General features: G+C 40.4%; 1 protein-coding gene across 1 annotated transcript in view; it reads right to left on the bottom strand.

Moving 5' to 3' along the window:
* Positions 1–921: 921 nt before the first annotated feature.
* shisa8b (shisa family member 8b) overlaps positions 922–27,841 on the bottom strand; it is a 39,836-nt gene continuing 12,916 nt past the window's right edge. The window contains exons 3-5 of the mRNA XM_085283894.1: positions 24,011–24,135; positions 12,539–12,652; positions 922–7,065 (exon numbers count right to left, since the gene is read on the bottom strand). Coding sequence (XP_085140020.1) covers positions 6,518–7,065; positions 12,539–12,652; positions 24,011–24,135 — 787 coding nt within the window. The 3' untranslated portion in view covers positions 922–6,517. The remainder of the gene's footprint in view (positions 7,066–12,538; positions 12,653–24,010; positions 24,136–27,841) is intronic.

Below are 27,841 nucleotides of genomic sequence, written 5' to 3'. Positions count from 1 at the left end.
ACAAGCAGAGGGTCACACGTGGTTTAGACAAATGTTTGTCTTAAAACGATTAATATATATGTTCGTCTGACATCTAAACCATCATAGGTGGTATCCTGGGCTGTTTAAACTGGGGTGATCATTGATGATGATCTAGACCTCACAAGGCAAATGTTTAACTCTGCACTTTATTAAATGTGTGACATTTTCAAATACTATCTTCCATTAAAATTGTTATTCTCTGAAGACTTTTCTGTTGACTTTATTAAAATGTTTTCTCTTCAGTTCTATAGTATTCATCAAGCATCTTAACCCACTTCTAAATTCTTCATGTTTTGCTTCTTTTGTGTTAAAGAATAAAGGTGTTTATACCAAGTACTAACTTTCAAACCTCGGTAAAATTGTACAAACACAGTTTTTCTGCACCTATTTCCATTTTCCTGGCAAAATATAAAGGAAAGAGAGGCAGCGCCAGACTTTTGCACTGTATGTCATTAGTAGCAATCCCTGATTCGCTTCAGAAATCAAGTTTCCAGGACTCAAAACTGCTACTGCTCTCGTTCCATGTAATATAAAGAGCAGCCACAAGGTGGCACTACAGGATCAGTCCTGCAGCATCAGCTGTATTTGTCAGTCAGGCAGGTCGACTATTAAATGTTTTTAAATGACCAAATATTTGTGTGAGTGACGCTGCTTCAAATATTCAGCATGTACTGAACCTGCTACCTCTGAAGTAAACACATTTTACTCCAGCTGCTCCAAGAAAAAGTTTCCAGAAAGTTCACTAAATGACAATATTTGTCTGATGAAATGAGAGCTGCCAATTTATCAGTGGTCTGAAGTGGTATGTCCATGAGGATCAGAAGTCTAATATTAATTTCATATGAAAACCAATCAAACCAAACTCAAAATTTTCTTTAATATCAATATTTAATAGTTCATCATTAAAAGTGTCTTCTAAACAGTCTGTTAGAAACAACATCTCTAGAATATTTTGGGTATAAAGTAGCTGTTCTGTTGTAGTAAGAAGTATGGATACATACAGCATAAACACTACATACTGTATTTCTCTCCAATACACTCTGACTTCATCTGTATCTATTATATTTTATTACTTGCAGTAACTGAGGGAGCCAAAGTGGTGTAAACTCAGCAGTCTTTACCCAGCAAAAAATAATTCTTCCAGTTTTAAACATGCGGACAAATGTTCCAAAGCACATCTAGTTCCTTCTCACCACTTCTGGCCATATAGACCTCACCAGTGGCTTAGACAGAGGTACTGCAGTTCGTTTGTGCCACTGTGTTTTGCCACTTATGTGAAAAGGCCTGTCTATTGCCCAACTCTGCCAACAAAAAGTCAAATATTCTGTTAAAACCTGACAGCAGTAATACTACTACTAATAATAAATACTCTCTGTTCATACAGCCCTTATATAAATAAAATATATAGGAAATCCAATAAATAAAAATATTTACACAATAGTCATAAATCAAATCAAAATGATTCCCAGATGGTGGTTGCACTACATAAAACAAAAATCAACAAAAGGCGGAGTAATAATGTACAAAATGTGTCAAGAATTTATCACAAAGACGTGAAAAAGCGGTTTGTTTCATCAAGACTAGAAGATCAGGTGGAGAAAAATGCAGTTTTCCATACCACAGGGGAAAAGCATTGGAAGCACTTGTTCACTGCAAAGAACTAAACTGCTATTGTTTAAGGGGAAAAAAGCAGCAGCTCTCAACATTTTAAACCCACAACACCGACCGTTTGGAGGGGAAACGGATGCCTGCCCAGGACACTGCGCTGTTGAAGAGGGGAATCGCATAATTACAGACGTGTCCTTCTTGTGTTTACATACAAGGGAATGAAGACAAGAGAGGGTGCGGTGAAAGAGTTGCCTGTTTTTTTTGTTTTCTTGACACAGCAGGAGCCACAGAGCTCTAAATGCCATTCACTTAATGTGACATCATTGTGAATGATGCAGGTGTTTGTCTCGCTGATCTCTGCTGCTCCTATTAGATTTGGGTTTACTTCAGTTTCCTTCTGCAGTCCGAAGACATGCATGTTAACGGGTGATGTCAGTGTGCGGGCAGTAGGTGTGACTATACCCTCCTGCAAACAGAGGAAAAAAGTATCTTCCAGTTTAACGTTTTCACCCAAACACATGAGATATCATCGGAAAGGCCAGGATATCTTCTATTGAGCACATCATGACTTATTAAGTTAGCTCAAATAAGTAAAAAGATATAGACCAAAAACAAATGTCCATTACAGGAGACATAAATGAGCAGGCTGGATCTCAGGAGGATATGACAGGTTAAGCGATTTGAAGTGCTTAGAGTAGGTGAATGTGGCTCGAGCCTTCATAAATACCAGGTTAGACTTGCACTTAGCTTATGTACCAGACTGAGTATTAGAAACAGTGTTAAATGAGACCTGCGGTGTGTTTTTTATTATTTTCTGTCACTCATGTACTGTTACAGTGGTGGCTACTTATGTTAAACATGTCTCTGTTATGGTCATTTCAGGCACATAGCTCCAGCTATGGATAAAGAAGCTCAACCTTCTGTTTGCAAGGGGCAACCAATCAGAACAAAGTTGGGAGGATGGGTTAAAGGGAGAGGCGTTAGAACAGTGGATCAAGGGGCTGCACTAAGGCTCATTATAAAACATGTGAGGATTGCTTCAAGCTATGGGTTGCTGTGGGATTAAGTCCAAAATTAAAATATGATACTAGATCCCCATTAATGACAGATTTTGGCTGACAAAAGACACCAAATATACATTTACTGTACTTTTACCTATTATCAAAACTTCTGACATTTCTCCACATGGTTCAAATGAACAGTTTAAAACCCCTGTTACGAATGCCTCCATGACAGCAGCTGACAACAGTGCTAGTCACAGATTATCAAATTTTCAAAGTTGCTGCTTTTCTTGCTCATTTCTCCAGGGATAAATGATAACTTCTGTAAGCCTGGTGGCAAGATTTTAAACCTCGTGTATTTTGTTTTATTAAGAAGTTCAGGTGGAATATGAATAGGTCCATATGGAGAGATGAACCAAAAATGAATTATGATGCAAATGTCCAGCTTAACAGAACATTTTGGTGTCTTAAAAAAATTCAAGCTTGTTCCATCAGGCAGCTGTTCCAGTGGAAAACAACTCCAAAACTTAGCAGACAGACAAATATAGGTGAGAGGAGAGAAAGTGTTAAACTTTAATTTGGGTAGAGACCAAAATAAAATGTTCCTCTCGATCATTTGGAAGAGTTGTTAAAATTTTGGTCTGCTCAAAAGGGCAGAATAGGTCAGATTGTTTTGTTCACCTGTCTTCTTATGACATATTGTTAAGGACTCATATACGGACCCTTCATTTAGGAAAATATTAACCATATAACATTCTTATTGTTTAGTATCTTGATTTCATGTTTAAAATACCGTACTGCAGAATTGCATTTGACCAACAGTGCATCTATGTGTTGCTGTAGAGCTATATTTGGTCTTTATTTAGCAGCTGTGTTGTTTTGCATGCGTTGCCCAATGTCTTGACTCAATTTAACCTACAGCAACCTTTTTTCCTGCCTCTTAATTCAGCTGCTACATAATCAAAGGAAAGTTCCCCCCTCAGCTCTTTCGGCACAAATTCAATTCACGAACCTCATGGAACCATTTCTGGACACGTGTCGTACATTGTACATCTCCTGAGGGTGTTCCAGCTGTACATCTTCACCAACAAGTGCAGTGGAAGCAATGCAAAAACTGTTGAATGTTTAAATCAACAGCTGCAACTCTGCACAGTGTCCTTTGCTGTCCGGGGTTCAGAGATGAAATGAGAAATGTCTAACGCTCCAGGGCTGGAAACGCCTCAGAAAACTTTCCCGCAATGGCGCCTGTAGGTTAGAAATTACATACAGGCATCTGCACACTCTGAATTATGCCTCAGACAGTTCAATAGTAGGAGACCAGATCCACACTGACTCCTTCCCCCAAGGAAGGAAAACATGCAGCAGTGTGTGTTTGTTTTTTATTTTCCTGTTCTCTTTCCTCCTTTTCTCTCCTTTCTAAAGAGTTTGAGCCTCTGGCTCTTACGCTCTTCCTCTCTTTCCTTCTCTTCTTTTCTCTAGCTAGGATGGAGGCTGATGGGACCTGACATGATGGTGCCATTGTCCTCACCGTCAGTTAATGTGACCCACGGGGATGCTGTCCCCGTATGCTTGGCCTGATGGCGAAGAATGCAAAGCGCTTCATCTCAGAAAATTGGTGGGAGAAAAAGGGACAAGGAGAAAACAGCTGTGCATGGAGGTAGACTGAGAGCTGCAAAATAGAAGAGGTGTTTTTACAAGATAAACAGGAGGTAACTTGATGCACACAAAAGCCTGTGGGGCCTGAAAATTACCTGAACTTTTACCTCGACGATTGCACTGAATGGTTGATGATATCTATATAGATCACAATGAGAAAACTCTTAAACTAGGCCAGCTCCAATTGGCTCACCATCAAAAGCACTTATTTTTAATTCATTTGTACACCAGCCCAAGTTGGGTTTTTTTTTTAAACATGAACGCCAATGATTAACTCTCTTTTAAGAGCCAACCTCAAGTGGCCATTTGAGGAACTGCAGTTTCCAAAACTTCCTCATGGGCTTCATTATTAATGCTGCGTTCCATTTGCCTCAGATGTCAGAGTTATTAGAGATCTCCCGAGTAGAGCACGTCCCTGTAGTAAATTAAGAAAAGCTATAAAAGCAAAAGCAAGCAAGAGGCAGAGCTATTCATGTATCATTAGCATTAGCATTAGCATCATAATATAGATTTTATACATTTACATGCTCTGAAACCATCTTGGATTATGAAGTTGAGGTTGGTGATGCTATTCCATCTTTCTAAGGTGGAAATTTAACTTGGGTGGGTGAAAATTCCAATTACGAACTCCTAAATTCCAACTTTTTACTTCAAATGGAACACACCATTAGCCACAGAGATTTTATACATTTGTTTAATCCAGATAAATACTGAAGTGTAGATGAAAAACATCAGTTTGATAATTTCCCAGCAAGAAATTGTTGTTATTGCTAAACTAGGCTAACTGTCTGCGTTAGTGTGCTTCATACCTGTGCTTCTCAGGAGAAGGAGCAAGGTGCAGTAGCTAGCACTGTCACCTCAAAGTAAAACAGCTCTTGGGTTTCTTTTGATAACATTAATTTCAAAAAAGTTTTCAGACTATTATCATTTACAATGAGTTCCTTTAAAGTGGAGGAGGTAGTGAGTAGGAGAACACAGACAGAGTTCCCATTAAATGACATGAACAGTTCCAATGTTCCTGAGGTCTAACATTTGCAGGTGACTGACAAAAAAAAAAAGAGTACACAGAAAGCTACACTTGAGTCAAAATAGCTGCATGCTAGCTGTGACTATTTCTTTGGAATGGAATTAGATTTTTTTTTTCTAGCTAAATTGGTAGCCACATGTACTGATCACCTGCTTCACCTGTGCTCAGGTAGAATTATTTTGAATAATACAATCTGACTGTTTCTTTTTGCTTAATTTGACTCGAAGTATCAAGCCCTCCCCTCTAGAGTGGCCGGCAGTAGTATTTTGTTGTTCTTTTGTTCTGCCCATGTTTCTATATTATGGAGCCCCGCAAGGGACATGGGAGAAAAAATTAAGATGAACTTTTGCAAGATCTCGCAAAAGTGTATCTTTTGTGACCCAACCTCCCCCAGAATTCATAGCATGGCCCAGCCAATTCGTTTCCAACAATGGCGACAGCTAGTTAGTTTTAATATTACTCTTTCTGGGTCACAAAATAAACTTTTAAGATATTTTTAGGCGTGAATGTAGCTGTGTAAACTTCAAATATCTGCCCGGTTTATCAAGAGATCACATATTTGCAAAAGTGCTCCGGCGTTTTCGGAGACGTCTGTTACCCACCAGCTTGAAGCTAAAGGGAGGTTGAGGTGCACTACAGCCGGGGGGAACACCGCACTCCCGGCACATCGTGCCTCGACCTCCCGGTCGGCTACGAGCTGGCGGCCTCTGAAGGATGCGACTAAAACATTTGCGAGATCTCGCAAATGTTCATCTTTATTTTTTTTTCTAACATGTCCCTTGCGAGGCTCCGTACCATATGGCCTGTACAACCGCAATTGAAGCACACTGTAGTGGAAAATCTTTAGTAGTTGGACATTTTTATAGCTTTGCAGCCTATTGAAGCCTGAGAGTGGATTTGAGATATCCTTGGGTGAAATCTAAACATTTATTATACGAGACATTTGGTCAAGTGCGGTAATAACCTTTACCAGCACAGTCCATTTTCTACAAAGTGGTGGTTCTGCACTGTTTTCCTCCTGAACCTGACTGTTTCCTCTTATGAAAACACCCCTTTTCATTTTTTCGTGTCTTAAAAAAACTCCTTGTTTAATTAACCACATGTTGGACGAGCTGTCCCAAACTCTGGCCCTTTTGTCTTACGCCAAAGCGTTTTCGTTTTTGTGTTAAACATGGTGGAAGGCCGCACTCTGAGTTGCTGCCGCTCAGACAGTCACCTCATTTGCACTGTGGGTGGAGTAGCTCTTCTGTCTGGTGTGGTGGTAATAAGTGGGTTGAGATGGATGTTGCCCCTGGACATGTGGCCCCTGTCCTGCTCCCCCTCCAGTTCCTCCATACATCCCTCCATAGGGTTGAGTATAGAGATCTGGGACATTCTCTGTGCTCTGCTGCCTCCGGGTTGAGTAGTTGTGTCTCCGGGTGGAGCTGTGCAGAGAGGTGGAAGCATGCGCTGGGGCGGAGGTCTGCCTGTGGACATGGCGGGCGTTTGGCTCCCATGCTTTGAAGGCCGAGTTGGAGAGAAACGGGTGTGTGGTTGTCTTAGAGAGGCGTGATTGCTCGAGGTGGCTGGGGGGGATGGAGATTGAAAGAGGGGAGTGGATGTCGTGGTGTGCTGGCAGGGGTTGGTGATGGATGTATGACTTCTCTTTAGGTGGAATGGGCACAGGCTGGAAGGCAGGCGGGGCTACAGGCTGGTAGTGGGAGAAATCCATGAGAGGGAAGCTCTTGTAGTAGCTCCGAGATGCAGTTTCAGCTGCAGAGAGACAGGGTGGAGACAGTCTGTGAGACAAAGACAACCATCGCCGTAAAACCTTTAAATAGCCGAGAAGTCTCCCCACCCTCCAGGCTTTCAGTTTGATGAGCATCGAGAAAGATTGGAGCTTTAGCCCAACATTAATCTTGTCGAATCTGTTTTTTATTTTCAGACAGATGTGACCATGAACAAAGGTCTAGTTCTATTTTTAAACTTACGGTTTTCTGTTGTAGTAATACACTTCTCCACCACCGTGCTTGACAAGGTTTGGCTGATGTTTGGCTGATATGCTGTGCTAGGTTGTCACTAATCATGGCGCTGTGCATTTTGCCCAAGTATTTCCAGTTTAGTCTTGTCTGTCCAAAGGACACTGTTCCAGACGTCTTGTGGTTTGTTTAGACGCAACTTGGCAAACCTAAGTCGTGCTGCTTTGTTCTGTGTAGAGACAAGAGGCTTAGTTTCTGACCAAACAAGCCATGCTTGTTCAGTCTTTTTCTAATTGGATTACTAAATTGATGCAGGGCATGAGGGATACTATATTAACACACACCTGAATGCTCAAGACCAGCACCTGGCTGCTTCTGACCCTCTTAATTTCTATGGAAGCAGTGAGGTTGTATTAATTTTTTTCCTTCCAGTCCTTTTCACATGACTGTTAGTGTTGTTATTTTCTATAAACTGTTCAGCATAAACTGTTCAGACTGCTTCCATCAGGCAGGAGGTTCTGCAGTATCCAGTCCCGAACCAGCAGACTGAGAGACAGCGTTTTCCATCAGGCCATCAGACTGCTGAACACTTCGTAGACACCTCACCGTCACTTACCAGAACTTCAACATTATGCACTCCATACTGTACATAAATGCCACTTGTTTTGCGCAATATCCAACTGCTGACCTCTGTATATCCTTTTTGCATCTGCTGCACCAGTGTACCTGCACATGCAATGTGACAATAAAAGTAGTAAATGACCTTTCCTCAAATCTTAGTCTTTATAGAATTTGTCCCAAATTTAAAGTTGCCAAAGAGGAAAAAATAAGCACAAATGGCTATTATTACTCTACTCTTTTTAATTCTATTTTATTCCTTTAACCAATGGCAACGTGTGTGTAGACTGTGGGATTTATGTACCAAATATGGGTACACTCATTCATAGTGTTAATAAATATAGCTTTCTGCTCACTTCTTGCTCTGTCACAGTGCAGTGTTACAGTAGAAGTTAAAAAGTTGGGTCGGTAGCGCAAACATGCTATATTTGGCCTCTTTAAACTTGTTTACACTTTGAAATCATTTTCAATTTATCACAGTCTGATGCAGTTCTGAGTCACATGCAGAAGCAGGCTAAGAAATTAACTGTCAATTCACAAACACATGATCTGTCATCATAGGAGGAGGGCTCAAGTCTGAATCACGGTTAATCCCTGATGCATTTCTGGCCTCCTGGCTCCAAACTGTCAGCAATGTCACTATTGTTTGAATATATCAGAAAGCTTTTATGCAACTCCTGTAGGCAGAATTGAAAAAAATGATCTCCTCACAAATGGACCGTGTTAGCATGAAAATGCCCTTTTTTATATGCGTAAAAGTTTTTAAAAAGTACATTTAAAGGAGCGGAAAGGAGGGAGTCAGAGGAAGGTGAAGAGAGGATCTGAAAAAGATCAAAGGGCAGGCTGGTTGTTTATGTATTTCCAACTGGCATGCCCTTGAGGTGAGTGATTATTAGTGGTGTTAATCTTCTCTTGAGATACTGGAGGGCAGGAGGAGCAGGAGAAACTGAAGAGTGCAACGGAGATGTTGGAGGTAAAGGTATGTGTGTCAGGAAGAGGGGACACAGCGATGGAGGTTTATAAATACCCTCGCCCTGAGTCTGACTCTGCTTGTGCATGTGTGTGCGCGTGTCACCAGCACACACTGCATAAACTAAACACTGAGGTTTATCGCTGCTAGCTTCCTGGTTACATGAACAGTAACCTTGTCTCTGAGTGTGCTTTCATTGTTTTTGCTGGAAAATCAGAGTACACCGACAAAGGTTGCTTCCGCTCTTTTCAAAAGCAAATGTATTTAATCTCAGCAATGTCATTTTATTGTATTATTTCATAGAAAAGCATAAAAAAACTTTGAGAACAAGTGAACTCCTATCATGATTCAGTCTGATAGTTTGTTGAGCAGATGGTAACAGTTTCCTGCTTCTGTAATGGAAAACAAGCACAAGTAAAAATGTAACTACATTTGCCTTTAATCTTAACTGCGAATGTTAGCATATCCTGGCAACTAGCTTCAGAGCCAGCTGAGGCATAAGGAGACTAAGGTGCCGCTTGGGGGCCTTATACCAGGAGGGGCCTCCAAGAGCACACGAGACAGGTGACAAATACATGTTTTGTGCTTGTGATATATCAGTAGTTATCATAGAAGAGAGAGCAAGTTATTTAGATAAATGCGTTAACAGACTTAGTCAGCCACTATAAAGGTTGTGCTACATGCATAAGTAACAAATGAACAAGCATGTACAACAAGCATATAACGGCCCTAAAATAAATACGGCCCTGTCCCAACTTCTTTGAGAACTGTTGCTGTCATTAAATTCTAAAATGTGCTAATATTTATCTTAAAATGACATATTTTCTCAGTTTAAAAATTGTAATGTTTGATGTCTTCTACTATGAATAAATGTGGTCTCTGTTTTGCCTTCAGAACAGCCTGAATTCTTTATGTCATAGATTCAACAAGGTGCTGAAAACATTGTTCAGAGGTTTTGGTCTGGTGATAGTACCACCATACAGTTCATGTTCCACTGCATCCCTAATCTGGTGGCTATGGAGGCCATTTGTGAGCTTACTGTCATGTTCAAGAGACCATTTGAAATGACTTGAGCTTTGTGACATCATGTGTTATCCTATTGGAAGCAGCCATGAGAAGATGGACACTCTGCGGTCATTAAGGGATGGAGTAGTCAGCAACAATACTCGGATAGGCTTTCATGTTTTAATGATGCGAAGATTAAGCACCATGGTATCACCCACACAATTTGCAGCCAGCAGAAGTTTGAACTGCTGAAATAAGGCAGGATGGATCCATCCTTTGATGTTGTTTCTAAAAAATTCTGACAGTACCATTCAAATGTTGCTGCAGAACGCAATTGCTTTGAAGATGAGGAGCAGGTCTGCAACCATTTGCGGTCTTCAAAGTGACTTTGGTGTCAAAATGGTGATAGAAAAGCAATAAGTCAGAGTCAGTCTGCTATGAGTTTCTGATTAAATGGGGTCAAGTGGGCGATTATGTCCAATTTATTTTTCTGAAAATGGTGCGATTAACTGTGATTAACTTAGATCAGAGAAAAATCACATTCAGTTACTTGCATTCAGAGTCCAGCAATAACTTCACAGATCTGAGGTTCCAACACAGCTAGTGTTGTAGTTGCTGCGGCACGGCAATTTAACTGCAGATGATATAGGAACTCAGCAACCTTGCTTTTATGTAGGAATAGAACAATAATATAACCAGATGGCAGCTAGAATTCAGCTGCAGTTTTGTAATCAGAGATTTGCAGATGTGGAAAAAAGTGAGGTAAGGTGGTGCAACTAAAAAAAAGAGTCTATCATTAAAGCACTGTGTTCTTAGTCTGATATGAAGGAATCTATTGGATGAGAATATCTCATTTTTTAACTGAAAACATTTTGTGCAAGTCTTGGTAACCAGGGATCAGTCCGCCAGGACCTCTGCTCCTGGCCGCCGCCCGGCTCACAATGCAGCCGACCCCTACGGTGCCTCCTGCGGGTGGTGGGCCTGCAGGAAGATGGGCCGATGTCCCTTTTTCGGGCTGTGCCCGGCAAGGCCCCATGGACTGAGGCCCAGCCACCAGACGCTCTGCAAACAGTCTTAGTTGATTAATGTGCCCATTTGTGATACTGAAAACTATTTTGACTCACAGGGAGGTAGTACACTTTAGCTTCAGACTACTTTCAACCTATCTTTTACAAATATAGGCTTCAGATTTTACCTGTTTTGATTTTGTATTTGAGGTCAATATAAAATTTAGACATTATACAGTAAGTTAAGAAACTGTATGTGCGCTATATTGCCAAAGTATTCACTTGTCTGCCTTAACACGCATATGAATTTGAGTGACATTCCATTCGTAATCCATAGGGTTTAATATGATGTATGCACACTCTTTGCAGCTACAACAGCTGCAACTCTTCTGGGAATGTTTCCAGCAAGGTTTAGCAGTGTGTTTATGGGAATTTTTGATCATTCATCCAGAAACACATTTGTACGATGAGAAACTGATGTCGGACGAGAAGGTCTGGCTTGCAGTCTCCGCTCTAATTCATCCCAAAGGTGTTCTGTCTTGGTATGCTGACCCGAGCCTAACTCGTCCAAAATGTCTTTCCTCCTGAAAACCCCACACCGTAATCCCTCCTCCACCATGTCTGCACTGCTCCTGAGTCCAGTAATGGCGTGCTTTACACCACTGCATCCAATACTTGGCATTGCACTTGGTGACGTAAGTTGCTCGGCCACAAAAACCTCTTCCATGAAGCTCTCAACAAACTGTTCTTGAGCTTGGCCACATGAAGTTTGGAGGACCTTGGCGACTGACTATGAAGAAAGTTGGTGACTTCTGCCCACTATACTCCTCAGCATTCGCTGACACTGCTCTGTGATTTTACATGGCCTGTCACTTTATGACTGAATTGCTGTCATTCCCATTTGCTTCCACTTTATTATAATACCAATAACGATTTACTGTGGAATATTTAGTAGCAAAGAAATGTCATGACTGAATATTATTAGCTGAAATCCTATCATGGTACCATGCTGGAACTCACTGACCTCCTGGGAGCGATCGATTACTTGTTCGTAGAAGCAGTCAGCATGCCTAGGTGATTGATTTTATACACCTGTGCCCATTCAAGTCATTGGAAGACCTGAATTCAATGATTTGCATGGAAGACTTTATATGATTATAAAGTGAATCATGGAATAAAAAGATGTAAAGTACTGTGCAACTTTTTAGTGTACATGCAAGTAAGCTAGCTACACATTTTATGTTGAAATAAAAATAATCATATCTGTATTACCTGCACGCCATATATCATAGAGCTCTGTCCTTAGCAATGACTAGGTCTGTGGGGTCAGATCTTCCTAAAATATTCCTGTACAGTGAGGTTTCTTTGAATCAAATCACACAAAGGCCTTACTGCAATAGCTCATGCTTGTCTGCATGACGTGGTACCATGGGGAAGTAAATCTCCTGTGAAGTCCAGTTTACGTCAATCACTTAGTAACATTTAGATGATTAATGTTACTTAAATGGGATCATGGTGGGGGGCCTCTCTTTAAGATTAAATCTGCTTTCCACGAAGTAAAGGGACCCTTCATCATCTGACAGCTCCTGTACTCTTAACTTGTACTGTAAAGGTTGCAATGTCAGTTGAAATAAGCATCATTTAGCATGTATTTGTGTCAGACTTACCCACAGCTTTGAGGGAGGTGTATTTGTTCAGTCCCACTGCGCTGTGGTTGCTGTGAGGCTGTGGAAGCCCTTGTCCAAATGGTCCATAAGCAGAGTTATTCAGCTGGTACTGTTCTGGTAAGAGATAGACAAAGAGTCAGTTGTAAGTACATGCATGCTTTACCTTTAAAAACAGTCTCACAACATATTCCTGTCTCGTTCGGACAACTGTAACTTCAGCTTTTTAGTGTTTTAAATTGATTGTAAGTGTGGTGCAGTTACCAAATGCAGGCACTAAATACATTTACGAGTTATGGCTTTGGGCCATGTGACTTTTTTTTAACTGTGAAGTACAAATTTGCCGGGAGCAAGAATGGCCAACGCATCCTTACAACTTGAAGCACTGCCAGTGCAAAGTGCCTGTACTGTAGCACAGTACATGCGGCAACTTCTTTATTATTTCCCCACAGATTTGTTTAATAGTAATATAAAGTGAAATAATAAAGGTCTGCGTGTGTTGCCTGAAGGTTTTTACAGTTTCAGTTCAGATTATACTAATATTTCTAAACCAACATAATGAATTGTGGCTATAGGGACGCTCTGTGGTCTGCAGCAGTATATACCTTTGCCTCACCAGAGGCAATATTGCATAAAAGACACTGTACAGACCCACTGCATGTTCATCCAGTAAGCACTTCATTAAAGATGTTACACCATAAATGTACATTCAGAACACAGAAAGCTACATAATTGTGAAAAATGAAATAAAATCCATAAAATTTAATTTGTTGATTTGTGAATTTAAAACCTCATCAGATGCCAAAACAGCATTTTCAAGCTCTGGAAAGTTACTGTATTTTAAAATCTTTGATCATGAGAGTTGCAGGGTAGAAAGGAGAAATAGCTCTTTGTGTACACTGCAAAGGAATCTGTCTTTGGATGAACTCATTTGATTGACCAACGGAGGGCCTCGCTGGATGATACTGCAGCCTAAGGGTTATGACACACCCAGCCAAAGCAACAGGCCACAGCATGCTGCTGGGCTGTCATTAATCGCTGATGAATGTAACTTCATAATGGAGAGATTTCGCTCATTTAGAGGAGTTTATTATTGTTTTAGCCTCCAGCTTTTCTCACTTTTAACACATGCAATAGATTTCCAAGTAATTGCTTTTTTCCTTGTTATAAAAAGCATTTTTCCTTATCCATTGTTGTATTTAATGTTAGATATCCATGCATCCATCCATCCACGCATCCATCCATCCATTTTTTTGGTTCTATGTTATGGGGCAACAGTCTAAGCAGCAATGTCCAGACCAGCATCTCCCTACGCCTCTTCCTCCACCATTTCCATGGTGTTCCTAAGCCAGCGGTCCCCAACCTTTTTTGCGCCACGGACCGGTTTATGTCCGACAATATTTTAAAGGACCGGCCTTTAAGGTGTCGCAGATAAATACAACAAAATAAAACCAGTACCAGTACCCTCCCAAAAAAAGATTTATTCATAACGCACAGGAAACCGAGTTAACGATTAAAAAATAACGATAAAAAGCGATTAAAAACCCTGAAAACCATAAAAGAGTGGTCTAATATTTATGCCACAAGCTTCTTTTTTTTTTTTTTTTTTTTACCAAAAGCAGCTGGTCAAGGTGTAACTTCTTAAGGGACATTTAATCAAATGTTAGGGTATGTGTATATTTGAGTCTGCGTGTATACTTTGGACCCAGAATCCAAAATAAATTTAAAACTTATTGAGCTTTATATTTAAGATGTACCAGCCTGGAAAAAGAACAGTTTAAAAAAATCACCAAAATGATAAGTGATTTATTCTCATGATGAGTGTATGTAAACTTCAGAGGAGAACTGTAAGTGCAGGATTAACATGAGTTTAAAAAACAAACAAAAAAATATGCCCTTTTACTTTGAGACTGGTAACTTTGGGTGAAACAGTTCCATCCCTGACAGGCAGTCGGTCCAAAGCTAAATGAACCGAGGTTAATGAACAATGGAACAAACTAGGAGTAAAAGAGTAAATCCCTGGCTATTAGCAATAATGAAGTCCACTGATGCAGCCAGTGCACTTGATGTGAGCCCCAGGGATGGATGGATACACACGAATGTTCACTCTGACACACACATACCTAAACATCCTTCATGAGGTCATCTGAAAGAGAAAGACAAAATTGGTGGAATATAGTGCTTGTATAGTGTCACAGTGTTGGAAGCAGAAAACATGTGAGAGAGGTACAGATGTGTACACTGTATACCTTTTAAATGTTATTCACTAGTGAGAGAGACAGAGAGTATTACAGAAAATGGTAGGATGTACTAGTCGAATAAATTAGAACATTTTTCAGAAACAGCGGGATGGAGAAATGTCAAGAGTTAGCCATTATGGTAACAACATTAACACAACTCTGAGACTACACACACACACACAAGTAAATAACCTAGTGGTACTGATGTTCCAGCATTTGCCAGATTAGTGGGGGGAAAAGTCCTTTTTATGCCATCATCGTCCTTATCATCATTATCAATACCTCCATCTTCCTGTCATGAAGCTATTGGACCAATAAATAACCAAGCGATCACAACACACTGGCTATTAATTCAACACTTGATTAACATTTGGTTGTAAAATGGTTTTGATCAGACAGCCACCCAACCTCCAACGGTGAGCCTATTTATAGGATCCACTAAATGTGTGCAATGCTAGCTTCCTTATTCCAAGTCACTGTGATGGACCTGTGATGTGTTGTACAGATGTGAGACTAGCCAATGATCATCCAGTGAACATTTATCCCAAAAGCAGAAGTATTTCCAGTAAAAGAATGCATCTGGCATGGATAAAATTGCCTTCTGTTGTGTGCTACATGTGAGAACAGGCAACTTTAGACAATGTCTCGACCTGATTCTCCAAACATTGTGCATAGTTCTTGTGTAGAAATGGCTTCTGTTTGCCATGATTTCCAGATATGCTTCCACAGGTTTGATTCATTTCGATCTAAACCTAATGAATCGGTTTAGAGAAGGGAAGTAACATTATTGTGTTACAAATCGATGGTAAATGTGTAAAGAGTCAGATGTGAGACTGTAGTTCCTGGTGTGGCCATGGCTCTGAAACCAAGTCCATCCCCATCCCCAACTTAACAGTAGAAATGAACATGTGTACAGCCTGGCACAATTTTTTTTGTCTTTAAAGCAGTGGCATAGGGTGAGTTTATAGAAAGGCAAGCAGGAACTCATTTGAAACTTCTCAGCTTGCCTGTTTTATGAAAGTAGAGATGTATACCGCTCCATTATCCAGACTTTCCTCACTAACATGCCTAAGAGGTTATTAAAAAACGTTTTCAGACTACGCTCTAATAGCTCTACATCACACATTGCCAAGGTGGTTATTAAAAGAAAATGTGTATGTTAGGATGACGGAGGGCTTGTTTACTTGTTAATGAAAGCTTTATTTCCACACAACACAGCTCGTAAATAATCTCAGTGAAAACAGAGCTTGTCTCTGCAGCTTGTCTTGAATGATAAACATTATAAGTTTAGTCAAGCCTGCTTCCAGAGGCAATAGCCAACGATGGCAAGAAGATGGGAAACTTGTCTCGCAGGCAGTGAGAGAAGCTCATGAGACACATGGCTGTTTGAGATGCAAGGAGAGAGATTACTTCATGTTTGTTTTAATTGATGTCTGTATTTAGATTACACTGGGCAAGCAGTGCTGTTTGCCTTGCTTGCCATAACAGAACAACACTGCTCTAAGAACTGATGCTCTCTTTCACAACAACTCGAGTTGGTGGATTTTTTTTAACTTACCCGCTGGGTTTTGTGAAGGTTTAACTTTAGGGCCGGGGTCACTTTGACACACAATAGTGCCAAGACAGGCAACTGTAGCCAGCAGTGTGTCTCTGTACTGGACTTCTCTACAGTCCACATTTGTAGTATTGGTGCCATTTAATGAAATGATCTGTCAAATAATAAGCCTGCTGTGTGGTAGCACATCCAAGATGTCTTAAATAAAGATTATTGTTTTGTTATTTAGCATGAACTACTACCTCTGCTTCTACAGAGCAGCACCTCAGTTCTACTTACCCTGTTAATTCCTATTGGTTTAAGGGGTTTACTTATTTCTACACAGGACTACATAGAACCTTGTGAAAATTGTCTTTTACACATGACTTTAGAGGCATTATGTTAACTGTTGTCTGTATTTTTGCTTACAGAGATTTGCAATTTGGAACATTTTAGAACCCAAAAAACCTAGAGGGCAAAAAACATAGCGTTGGTGGCAAATGTTTGTTAGATTTTTCCCAACCTATTGGAGATTTAGATTTGAGGGGTTTCAGCTAATCTTTTTTTTAAAAAAAAACCTTTGGAGCATTTGAGAGTAACTTCAGTAAACTGTGCTGAGGAGAACAGCACATTGATTTAAATGGTAAAATAACTGGTGCTGGTAATTGGCCATCATTTTAGGTTCAGATGACGTCTCGTCTGATTTAAATAACCGAGACATTGATTATTAATAACACAGACTTTTTCTGATTTGCAGCTTTTTATGATGAAAAGGACGATATGTTTTTCTCGCAACATGAAAAATACTAGGTTATCAATAAATTAACAAGCAAGGGCTCATAGTTTGCCAGATATCTTCACTTTCCAGAGTGTCTAGCTATTTAGCAGAGTTTTAGAAGGCTAATGATGCAGCAACAGGAGCTTCAAATTCATTTTCAGGTCACAAACTTAAAAGCAGTTAGAGTTTTCAAGAAGTTTAAGTGCTTTTTAATGCAAAGGGATTCACACTTCTTCAGTTTCTCTCACTCTCCCTCCCTCAATAACTTCCACACACACATTCACACGCACCAATCATCTTCCTGCTGTTTGCACCAGCCTGCAATTGTGAGTGCTCAAGACCATGAAACATTGTTTCTGTGCATTGAGCGTGTTTGTGCATCTCTGAGTGTGCGTTGGCATGATACAAATGATACATAAAAGGAGTCTTATGTGCCGTGGGGAAAGAGATAAAGGAGAGAGTGCACTGCATGGCGTCTCTCATCTCCAAGATAACACAGGAGCATCTTTGTGTGTCCGTGAACAACAAAACTGCAGTGGCAAGAATAAGGAGACATAAGTGCTGGGAATAAAGCGAGTAAGGAGGGTGGGTACAATGTCTAATAACGGTACGATCCAACGTGAAAGTCCGTGTGCATCATCACTGAGTGTAGTAGAGGCAGTGTGAACAAACACAACCTTCTCCCACATCCACTTACTTTATAACCCTCGCTCTGTGCGACTGGCTGAGTCAGGTGTACACGTGCCTTTTGTGAGAATAATAAACATGACAAAAACACGGGAGTACAGATTCGTACTAAGATCATTAAGTAGTTTGCCTCTAATTGACCCCAGGGAAGAGTTGAGAGGGCAGGAAAACATTTTGGATGACACAAGCACTCAGAGTCACTCTTCTGACAGCTGGGGTAACAGGGAAAAAAGAGATGTGGGAGGAGAAGAGGTGAAATTTGGGTTTGGAGTGATTTGTTACTGGGTCACCCTACTTCTGCAGTCGACTTTGATAAATAGGTCATCGCTTTTTGCTTCAAGCTTTCTATCTGCAATGACTCATATTTGTTAGAGACCAAATATTTGCCTCCTGTCTCCAGTTAACATCACGGATGGTTCATGTACATCTCAAAGTATGTGACTTTAAAGGCTTGTGACTTCTTGACGTTTCTAACCTATAAAGTCAGAGTGAAGCAGGATTCAGAGCTTCTGTAGTGTGACATATTTCCAGATGAAATGTAACGTGGGCGCATGGATTTAAACACAGGTCTGACGACAAAAGCTAACACATACTGGTTACGCTGCCAGAACCACATTTAAAAATATTTATATATTAAAATATGCTTGCTGAAAGTTATTGGTTTGCTTGCTACCCAAGAGCTTAATGGCCAAGTGCACTTTTACCACAATCAGAATCAGCTTGATTGGCAAAGTATGTGGACACACGTATGGAATTGGGCTCCGGACATCTTTGCAATGGTGCAAAGAAGTTGGAATAAATGATGGAGTCAGTAAACGATGGATAAGATATTTTAGAGACAATGGACAGATGGCAACAGCCAGGATAACAAACTTAAGGCTTTTTATGTGGGAATCCAAAATTCAATGACTGACATCAGGGTGGTAATATGTGACTCTTACATCAGTGGTCCCCAACCCGGCCACAGACCGGTACCGGTCCATGAGTCGTTTGGTAACGGGCCACGAGATTTGAGACTCGGGTGTTAAATTCATGGTTTTTATCGGTTTTTAGCGTTATTTTTTTTAATCGTTTTTATCGTTAAATCGGTTACCCTGGGTCTTTTCCCGTGTGTTATGAATAAATCTTCTTTTTTTTTGGTACTGGTGGTGGTTTTATTTTGTTGTATTTATCCGTAACACCTCAAAGGCCGGTCCATGAAAATATTGTCGGACATAAACCTGTCTATGGGGGAAAAAGGCTGGGGACCGCTGTTTTAGATAGAATCTGTGGCTTGTGTACTACAGCAACAGGCTGTAAAGAAGAAGGAGCACAAAACCACAGATCTGCAGAACATCTCGTTATGGTGCTCAGTGGAACCAAGTGGATACTTCAAACTTTTTTAACAGCGTCCTATAGGCCAGGTCCAACAGCAGCAACAATCCCAAAGGTATTTTCTGCCTGGTATAGGTTACACAGCAAAAGAGTGCTGTGTAACCTATATTTAGATTAGTTTTCATGTTACCTAATAAGCTATAGTTTAGGATCTATCTGCACTCTCGCATAAAAGGATAAAGTCCACAATCTTTTTTAAGTGAATGTCAGCACAAGAGAAAATGGCAGCAGTCCTCTCAACAACCCTGCAATTAGTTCAAATGTGTTCAATTACTCTGTGTGTAATGAGTTTTACTTTTTTCCAAAGCCACCTCTGCTTTCTTGTCTACAGTGGAAAAACCAATAATGTTCATCTGTTTCCTACCCCAGCAATCTATGCAGTGCTCCACTTTGTCCTGTGGCTCAATAACGGAACGGTTTGGATGGTGAATACATGTACATACATTGTCTGTCAGTTTAGATTCAGTACAAATAGCCTGAAAAGTAAAAAAATAAAAAAATAAAAAAATAAATCCTTGAAACAGATGCAGATGAAGAGCTCAGAAACGAGCGAAGAGCAAATGAATATCTGGGACAGAGGGAGGTGATTCATGGTGCACTGACCCTTAAATGTCATGCTGTGAGTTGCTTAAAACCATTTCATAACCAAATATATATATACATACATATATATACACACACACACACACACACACACACACATATATATATATAGTAGATGGTAGACAAGGCAGTCTTAAGGCAAACACTTATTTTTCCTTCTAAGTTGATAGTTATGTTTGGATGTTTGTTTTCTGGTTATTGATCAGTAACAGCCACTGGACATTTTCTCCCTGTGGGAAAAAATGACTACTATGTACATAAATATGAAACACACTCCTCACTCACACCTTGCCAGAGGTGGAATGGGGCACTGTCTTACAGAAGTTTCACACCTTGGCCCAGGCGATAGTAACCACCTGCACTTTTTGTCACAACTTGGCTAATGTGAAGACTCAAATGATTAATAGTAGGTCAATGACTTTCAGGATCGCCTGCAAGGGGGCAGTTGCTACTTGAGGATAAATGCCTACTTAAGACTCTCCATCAGTTGTTTTACAACTGACAAAGACTCTTGAATGGAGACTAGAAATGTTTTCATGAACGTAAAGAAGTCCAGTTGCCTTCTTTTCAAGCACATGAGACAACAAAGAACCCCACACCTGGACAGTATGGGCCCCTGAAATGCCCTCTGACTGTCTAATTGAAGTAAAATAAAGAGCAACAAAATCTGAACACAAGAGGTCTGAACACCTTGGAGATCCACATTATATTTCTAAAAGTATTCATTCATCTGCCTTCACACTTATATGAACTCGACTGACATCCCATTATTAATCAATAGGATTTAATATTATGTTGGTTCACCCTTTGCAGCTTTAACAGCTTCAACTCTTTCAAGGTGGCTTTCCACAAAGGTTAGTGATGTTTAGGAGTGTGTGTGGGAGTTTGGGGCCATTCTTCCACAAGCACATTTGTAAAGTGAGACACTGATGTTGGATGAGAAGGCCTGGTTTACAGTCTCCACTCTTATTCACCTGCCTTTATAGACCGTGCTTTGTAGACCGGTAGTCATGTTGGAACCGTTCCCCCAGCAACCAGCAAACCCAGACTCATCTATTGGACTTCTAGACAGAGAAGCGTGATTTAGTAGTGATGAAATTTCACCAGTGGACTGGCACAAGTTTCATCCTATCACTTTACCATGATCCATTCTTTCACAAATATTTTCACATGCAGTCTGCATGGTGCTTGAGTTTATCCACCTTTGACCATGGAAGTGACTGGAGCACCTGAATTCAATGACTGGGATAGTTGAGTGACTACTTTTATCAATACAGATGTTTTTTGTACAAAATCAACGGAATAATGAACAACTTTTTGTCTATCTTCCCCTTTCTTTAAATCTAAATTAATTTGCATTTTCACTTTTACCCTGTTTCTGTCCACACTGTCCAATTCTTATACTTCCATTAACTCACTGAAAATATAAAAACCCAACATCCATTGAGCTGCACTCAGACAAACTTGACTAGCAAACCGGACACAAAGTTGATATATTGATACAGCATTATGTAAAATAATTTTAGGTGGACTATTCTCTTTGTTTTCGGTCCTGCATCATAGAAGTGGGTGTTGGGTTGATGGTCGGGCCATGCTAATGGGCATTTCGAGTTCCTGAGGGGGTAAAGAGTGGGCCTAGAACTTGTTAAAACATAACCATTCTTTTTTGTTCCCTACATGTTAAAACTAAAATGTGAGATGTGGGTGTGCTGGATTTGGAGTTGTTTAAAAAAGCTGTACTGAGTCATACTTTTAGCAATGTAATTTGCAGATGACACAACTCTGCTGGGGCTCATCTCTGGGGGGGGGGGGGGGGGGGGGGGGGGGGGGTGAGTCTTCCTACAGGGATGAAGTAGAGCGACTGACAGCATGGTGCACAGACTACCTGATCAGACCAATGAGCTCACTGTGGATTTCAGGAACATGGCAGAGCAGGCAAAGAAGACCCAGCAGAGACTCTATTTCCTGAGTGTCATCAGGAAAAATAACATCTCTCAAAAACTGTGGGTGTCCTTCTACCAATACTCTATTGAGAGCATCCTTTACTACTGCTTCTGTGTGTGGTTTTCAGCTCCACAGCAGCACAGAGAAAAACACTCCAGTGAATCATTAAGACTGCCCAGGAAACCATCGACTGTCCTCTACCCTCTCTTGAAGAACTGTACAGGTCCCACTGCCGTAGGAAAGCCAAGAACATTAAAAAATGTACTTGGCTGAACAGGAGTCATAACAGGAGCATTAAAGCAAGTAGCCATCAGGGCATTAGACACCACCTTGCACCATGTGTAAAAGACGTGCAATATTGGCACACATGTGATGGTGTTCCCATGCAATTGTGTTACCGCCTCCGTAAGGAAGGCACCTAATCTCCCTATATTTCATGTATTTATAATGACAATAAAGATATAGAATGTAACAGCATTCAATGACAAATATATTTTGTTCTTAAGTATATTCTCAAACAATAGGGGGGTTAACCTGTAAATTCTGTTTATGATGAATGTTCTCTGCTTGACTTTGACTCTTCACATGATTATATTATCATCTGTGCTTTTCTTTAGTAATCTTACTTGCAGTTACTGTTTGTATAAAACTAATAGTTTTCTTACTGCTGTCTTCCTTGTTTTCCTGTCAGTTTATCTTCATCGTCTCCTGTGTTTTACTTGGCTGCATCGTTATCCTAACTGGCTTCACCTGTGCTTCATTCCTCAGCTGTGTCTAATGCCCTTGTCCTTTGTCAGAGCATCTATTTCCCTCTTGGTGTTTTCCTATTTTGGATTCTTTTTTTTTCTTTGCTTGTGGACCTTTGGACTCTGTGGATTTTTTTATCAGCTGTAATAAAACGCTTCTAGTTCATCTACCTGTCTCAGAATCCTGCATTTTGCACTTACGCCCTAATCCAACAAAGTTTATAAAAACCTCCCTGGTTACTTTCACTTTCAAAATACTAAATGTCAACGGTGAAAATGCTCAACTCAAGGCTTCATAGCAGACGTTCAGAAAGAGAGAGAGAAAAGTCACACTGCAACAATCGTCCTCTTAGATTTAGTTCCAGCCAGCATATTTGTTGCCCTTTTCAAGTGCATATGATCAATGACTGGATTAAAGTGTCTGCCACATACTGCATGTGGCATCATGTCATTAGCGGGGTGTGAAATTCCACACAGTGAGAAATGCGAGATAGAAGCTGCAGGGTCTCTCATACGAGACACCCTCTCCCACCCTTCCACACCATCAGATGCAGAGTACACACCATCACATCGCTAATCAATGTACGTGCACCATCAGTTACTGGTATGCACAAACCGAAACAATCCAAGCACACAAGAGGTGGTTTGCTCTGAGTAAAACATGGTTAAAATAGGTGTTTAAATTCCACGTTGCTGTATCTGCTGATGGAAATGTAGGAAAAAGGCACATGCTGCCTTCAGGGTTCAGGCCTGCTTCATGTTATGAATATAACATGAAGTTCAAAGCAACTGGGTTGTTGAACAAGAGGTTTCCAGGTTCAAACCAATGACTGTAGAAAACTACTACTTTTCTGCAGTCATTGGTTCAAACCAGCTGGCTTGTTGGGGCTTTTCTGTGTAGTCTCCATGTTTTCCTTGAACATGCCTGTGATATCTCCTCACACAGTCCAAACGTGCTTTTTGGGTTAACTGGTGATTCTAAATTATTCATGGGATTTAGTGTGAATTGTTGTCTGTCTCTCTGTGATAGGCCTGCAATAGATTGACAAGCGGTCCAGAGTATACGCTGCCTCTCACCCTATGACACTAGAGACAGACTTCAGAGAGAATGAAACTAGTTATCAATTCAATAAGTTAACGCAGGATATTTCCTGTACGTTCACATGACACGTGAGACTTTGCTATTAGAAAAATCTGAAGTGATTAAACACAAAATAGAGATGAAAAACAACACAGCTGCTGCAAGCAAATCAGTGGCATGAGTGTGTGTGAGAGGAAAAACATTGTACAGGAGTCTAGCATTAAAATACTCACTCATAAGTTACCATGGCAATATGCTCCGTAACAAGTGAACTATCTTCATAGTACAGGAAACTCAGGCTTAACCCTGAAATTACCAGGGTAAGATGAAATCTTGCTTCATAGTACAGGGACAGTACTGTTAGTTGGTGAGCCTATAGTCTTGCAGTCTTTGACAGCAGTAAACTAATCTTTTACTGCATTACCTTTTACATGTGCACGTGTGTTTACATGTGTTTTTGTATGTGCACAATCTTTCTTTGCACTTACCACTCCTGCTGCGCAGCATCCTGGCTGAGACGCCGTTGACTCTCCCTGCACTGGGCGGACTGGCCGTGGCATTTTCCACCGAGCTCACCTCATTCCCCTGCTGTTTCAGCAGGTCTGTCAGCGTCCTGGAGACCAACACACACACACACACACACACACACACACACACACACACACACACACACACACACACACACACACACACAGGTTAAAAACGGTGCTCAACTTATTTTATTTGATAAACCAAGTTAGAGTACAATAGATATTAAATGTATGTGACTTCTTTTTGTGATATTTTATTAATGAAATGCTTTTTTTTTTTTTTTTAATTTGACTCCTCGTCCAGTCAATTACCCTGATGAAATCATAACAGAATTCTCAATAAAATATATTGACAGGAAACAAAGACAAGCAATACTGTAAGAAAATTTAAGTACTGGGTAAGTAATTTAAAGGAAAGTTTAAGTAATTGTGGGTCATGCATAAATAAATGTGTGTATTGCACAACTTCATGTATTTTACCGAAAAGAATAATGATATTGTAAGTGGTGCCTAAATTATGGAAATTATACAGCAAAGGAGACACAAATTATACTATGAGTAATTGTAAGCATTGTGTAATTTCATGGTAATATTTAATGTGCGAAGTGAGTGGAAAAATATTTTGAAATATAATATAATAATGTTTTTCTGCTAAATGACCATGCAATGGTACACCACCTTAAAATTACATATGCAGTATTTATAGGTAAATATAATTTCATGGTAATTTAATTTAAAATACACTGAAATTCCATTTAATTACAGAGGAATTACACACTTGGTTGTGGGCTGTATTATGACCAACAAACAATTTGAACCAAGCCACAAACATAGTGTTAAGTACATGTGTGCACAAATGACCATGGAAAAAACATTTTTACCACTTTGTGTCAGGTCTCTCTGCATGTACATTATAAAGCAAAAGATTTGTGTCAGATTGGAAGACATTAGATGCCGCTGCCTGTATTCTGACAAAGTTAACTGTTTGCATCTTGTTACATTTACTGTAGGAAATATGCTTATATAATTGAGCCTGAGCAACATATTTTTATTTTCAGGCTAAATCTCAGCCAGCTGTATTGACTGGCGGCCTTTTTGCTGCTTGTCGTGTTTGCAATATGTTCACATTGAGACTTGGCTCTAGAAGAGCTTGAGTGCAAGAAATGCTTCCAAACAAGTGTGAGTGCAAGTGTTCATGTGCACACACACACACACACACACGCACACACACACATTTTCATATCTTAGTGAGGACATCTAATTGACATAAAGGCCTTCAAACTCGTGGGGACAGGCATTTTGTCCCTATGAGTGACTGTTTGTCTCCAAAAGTAAAGTGTCGTGCCAATTTTCTGTCCTCAGAAAGATGTCTAAACATGTACACTTTACACATACACACACACTTTACACACAGATGTATGTTTATGCACAGTTTGGGGGACTTACCCTTCATCCAACACATATCTGCTGCCTGTGTATTTCCCCCAAAAAACACTATTGACTCAAAACACTTGCAGTTAAGCTTTACAAAAGGAAGTCCACAGCACCACTCATACACACACATACACACAAATGCACAGGTATACAAGACACTGTCACGGCGAGTGAGAAGAGCCGTGTGGAAAAGGAAAAGGAGGATCCAAACGCAGGCAGTCGTGAAGGCGTGAAGGTGATTTATTGAACACAAAAAATAGAGAGGCAAACGGCAAAACGGAGAACTAAACTATACTGGGACAACTAAACTACTGAGCACGAACAAGAACGAAGGAAGACGATGGTACATGATGATGGCGGCAGGGAACACACGGATGAAACTGGGTCAAACTGACCCAGAACCGTGACAGACACAGTGCTGCGAGGCTGCCGGACACTGGCGCCACCGGGCCCTCTGACCACTACCAGGCAACGGGTGAAGCGTCTTGCCCAAGGACACAACGACCAAGACTGTCCAAGCTGGGGCTTGAACTGGCAACCTTCTGATTACAAGGCGAACTCCCAACTCTTGAGCCACGATCGCCCAAATAGTGCATGTTTGCTTGTCTTTGTGACCCACATTTGACTCCCAGCACTCGAAATGGTGCTGAATGATAAAGCCACTACAAAATATATATGGATGAAACACGTGGACAATGATTTAACAATAATTTCACTGAATGACTGGAACTACAGTACTGTGCAAAAGTCTTGAGTCACCCCTTATTTCTTTATAATTGGCTTCCAAGAAGCCAGACCTTCCTGTTGTTTTGAAAAAGGTCTTAAGCAATAGTTCTCCAGGCTTCCTGAAATGCTTTTCCAATTTCATTTTCAGTCCAGACCTGTACACGACCATTTTCAGATGGACTTTTTTCTCTTTGTTTGCATTTTTCATCCCTTTTTTAAAAGAATTTTGTATCAGCAAGTGGATTCTCAGAGCTGAAAACTTGGGATGTGCAGTGTGTCTTAAATAGTTTGAGAACATTGGACAATGAGGACAAAACAAATGGCAGGCCTTAAAAAAACTGTCACCTGAGAGCTACAACAATGAGCATCTACAGCCATCTGTAAAACATGGTGGAGGCTGTGTCATGGTTTGGGGCTGAATTTCAGCCAGTGGTGATGAGGATCCTGTCAAAGCTGATGTTGATCCACCTTCCACAACTACCCAAAAGCATATGATTGGTTTCATTTTAGCATGATAATGATTCCAGACAGTATATGGAATATACCAGTGTTGTGTCTACTTAGCAAAGAACCAATTTTAGATTATATTTTGGCTGTGTTGAAGAATAAAGGTGATCATACCACGCTGTAAAACGCTCGACCTATTTCCTTCAGTTCTTCATAGTGAAATATAAAGATATGAGGGGTGATCCATGGCTTTTGCACAGTACTGTAAATGCTTGCACTGGAATCCAGACACGACTCATCTTCAGTTCTTCATGCTGAGTCTAATTCACTTATATAAAAGTAAGCCAATGGTTAAGACTAAACACACTAGTTCCAACATTAATAAGACCCTTTCTCATTAATGAGTCTTCCATTCTTGGTTTCTCACTCTGAACTCATTCAACATTTCTCAACATTTGACACACGAGGAAAAAAACCCAAACGTCTTGAATCATTTTCTCTCATCTTCTTTCATTTCTTTAGTCTGTTTTTCTTTGAGTCTCGTTCTTTCTCTCTCACCCCCTCCTTTCCTAAACTCAGTTCTAAATCTGACTCTTTGTCTTTTCCCTCCACTTCAAACCATACTGTTTGTCTTCCTCCCTCACCCTCTCTCTGCTCCTCATCCCTTCTGTGACTCACCACCACACAGTGCCTCGGGCCTCTGCGCACGCTTCTCTTGGCTCGCTGCTCAAACAACTTGCTGATTTGGACTTTTAATCTGCAACAAAAACTGCACCTGTCTTCAGGCTGTGTGGTGTTTATGGAGCGTTGGCTGAGCTTCATGAGAGTTTCTGTGGGTGCCTTTAAATAATGAAGACGTCTTTGTCGCTGGTTAAGAGGTTAATACTGGAGTGTGGGCTAGATTGACAAGAAAAGTCTGTAGTATCTGCAAAAACAACCCAGATGTGAACATTAAGAGGAACACATTCATTAATGAACCAGAATCAGTTGAAGTCCAGCTAGTGACTACTCTTGGACTTCATGTTTGTTTATTGGTTTACAACGGGAGTGTCAAATTCATTTTACATCCCGGGCCACATACAGCCCACTGAAACCAGGCCAGACCAGTGAAACTCCCCTTTCTACCAGTGTAAAGAAGTTACATATTTAGCTGTTTTTCTACACGATAAAGAAAAAGCTCCT

This window comes from Mchenga conophoros, linkage group LG8, assembly GCF_057382185.1.
Source record: "Mchenga conophoros isolate Kocher_MC1m ecotype Shallow Benthic linkage group LG8, M_conophoros_male_GT1.1, whole genome shotgun sequence".
In the NCBI taxonomy this organism is placed as follows: Eukaryota; Metazoa; Chordata; class Actinopteri; order Cichliformes; family Cichlidae; genus Mchenga; species Mchenga conophoros.
Note: the sequence above shows the minus strand (reverse complement) of the source record. Positions and strands in the feature narration are given on the sequence as shown.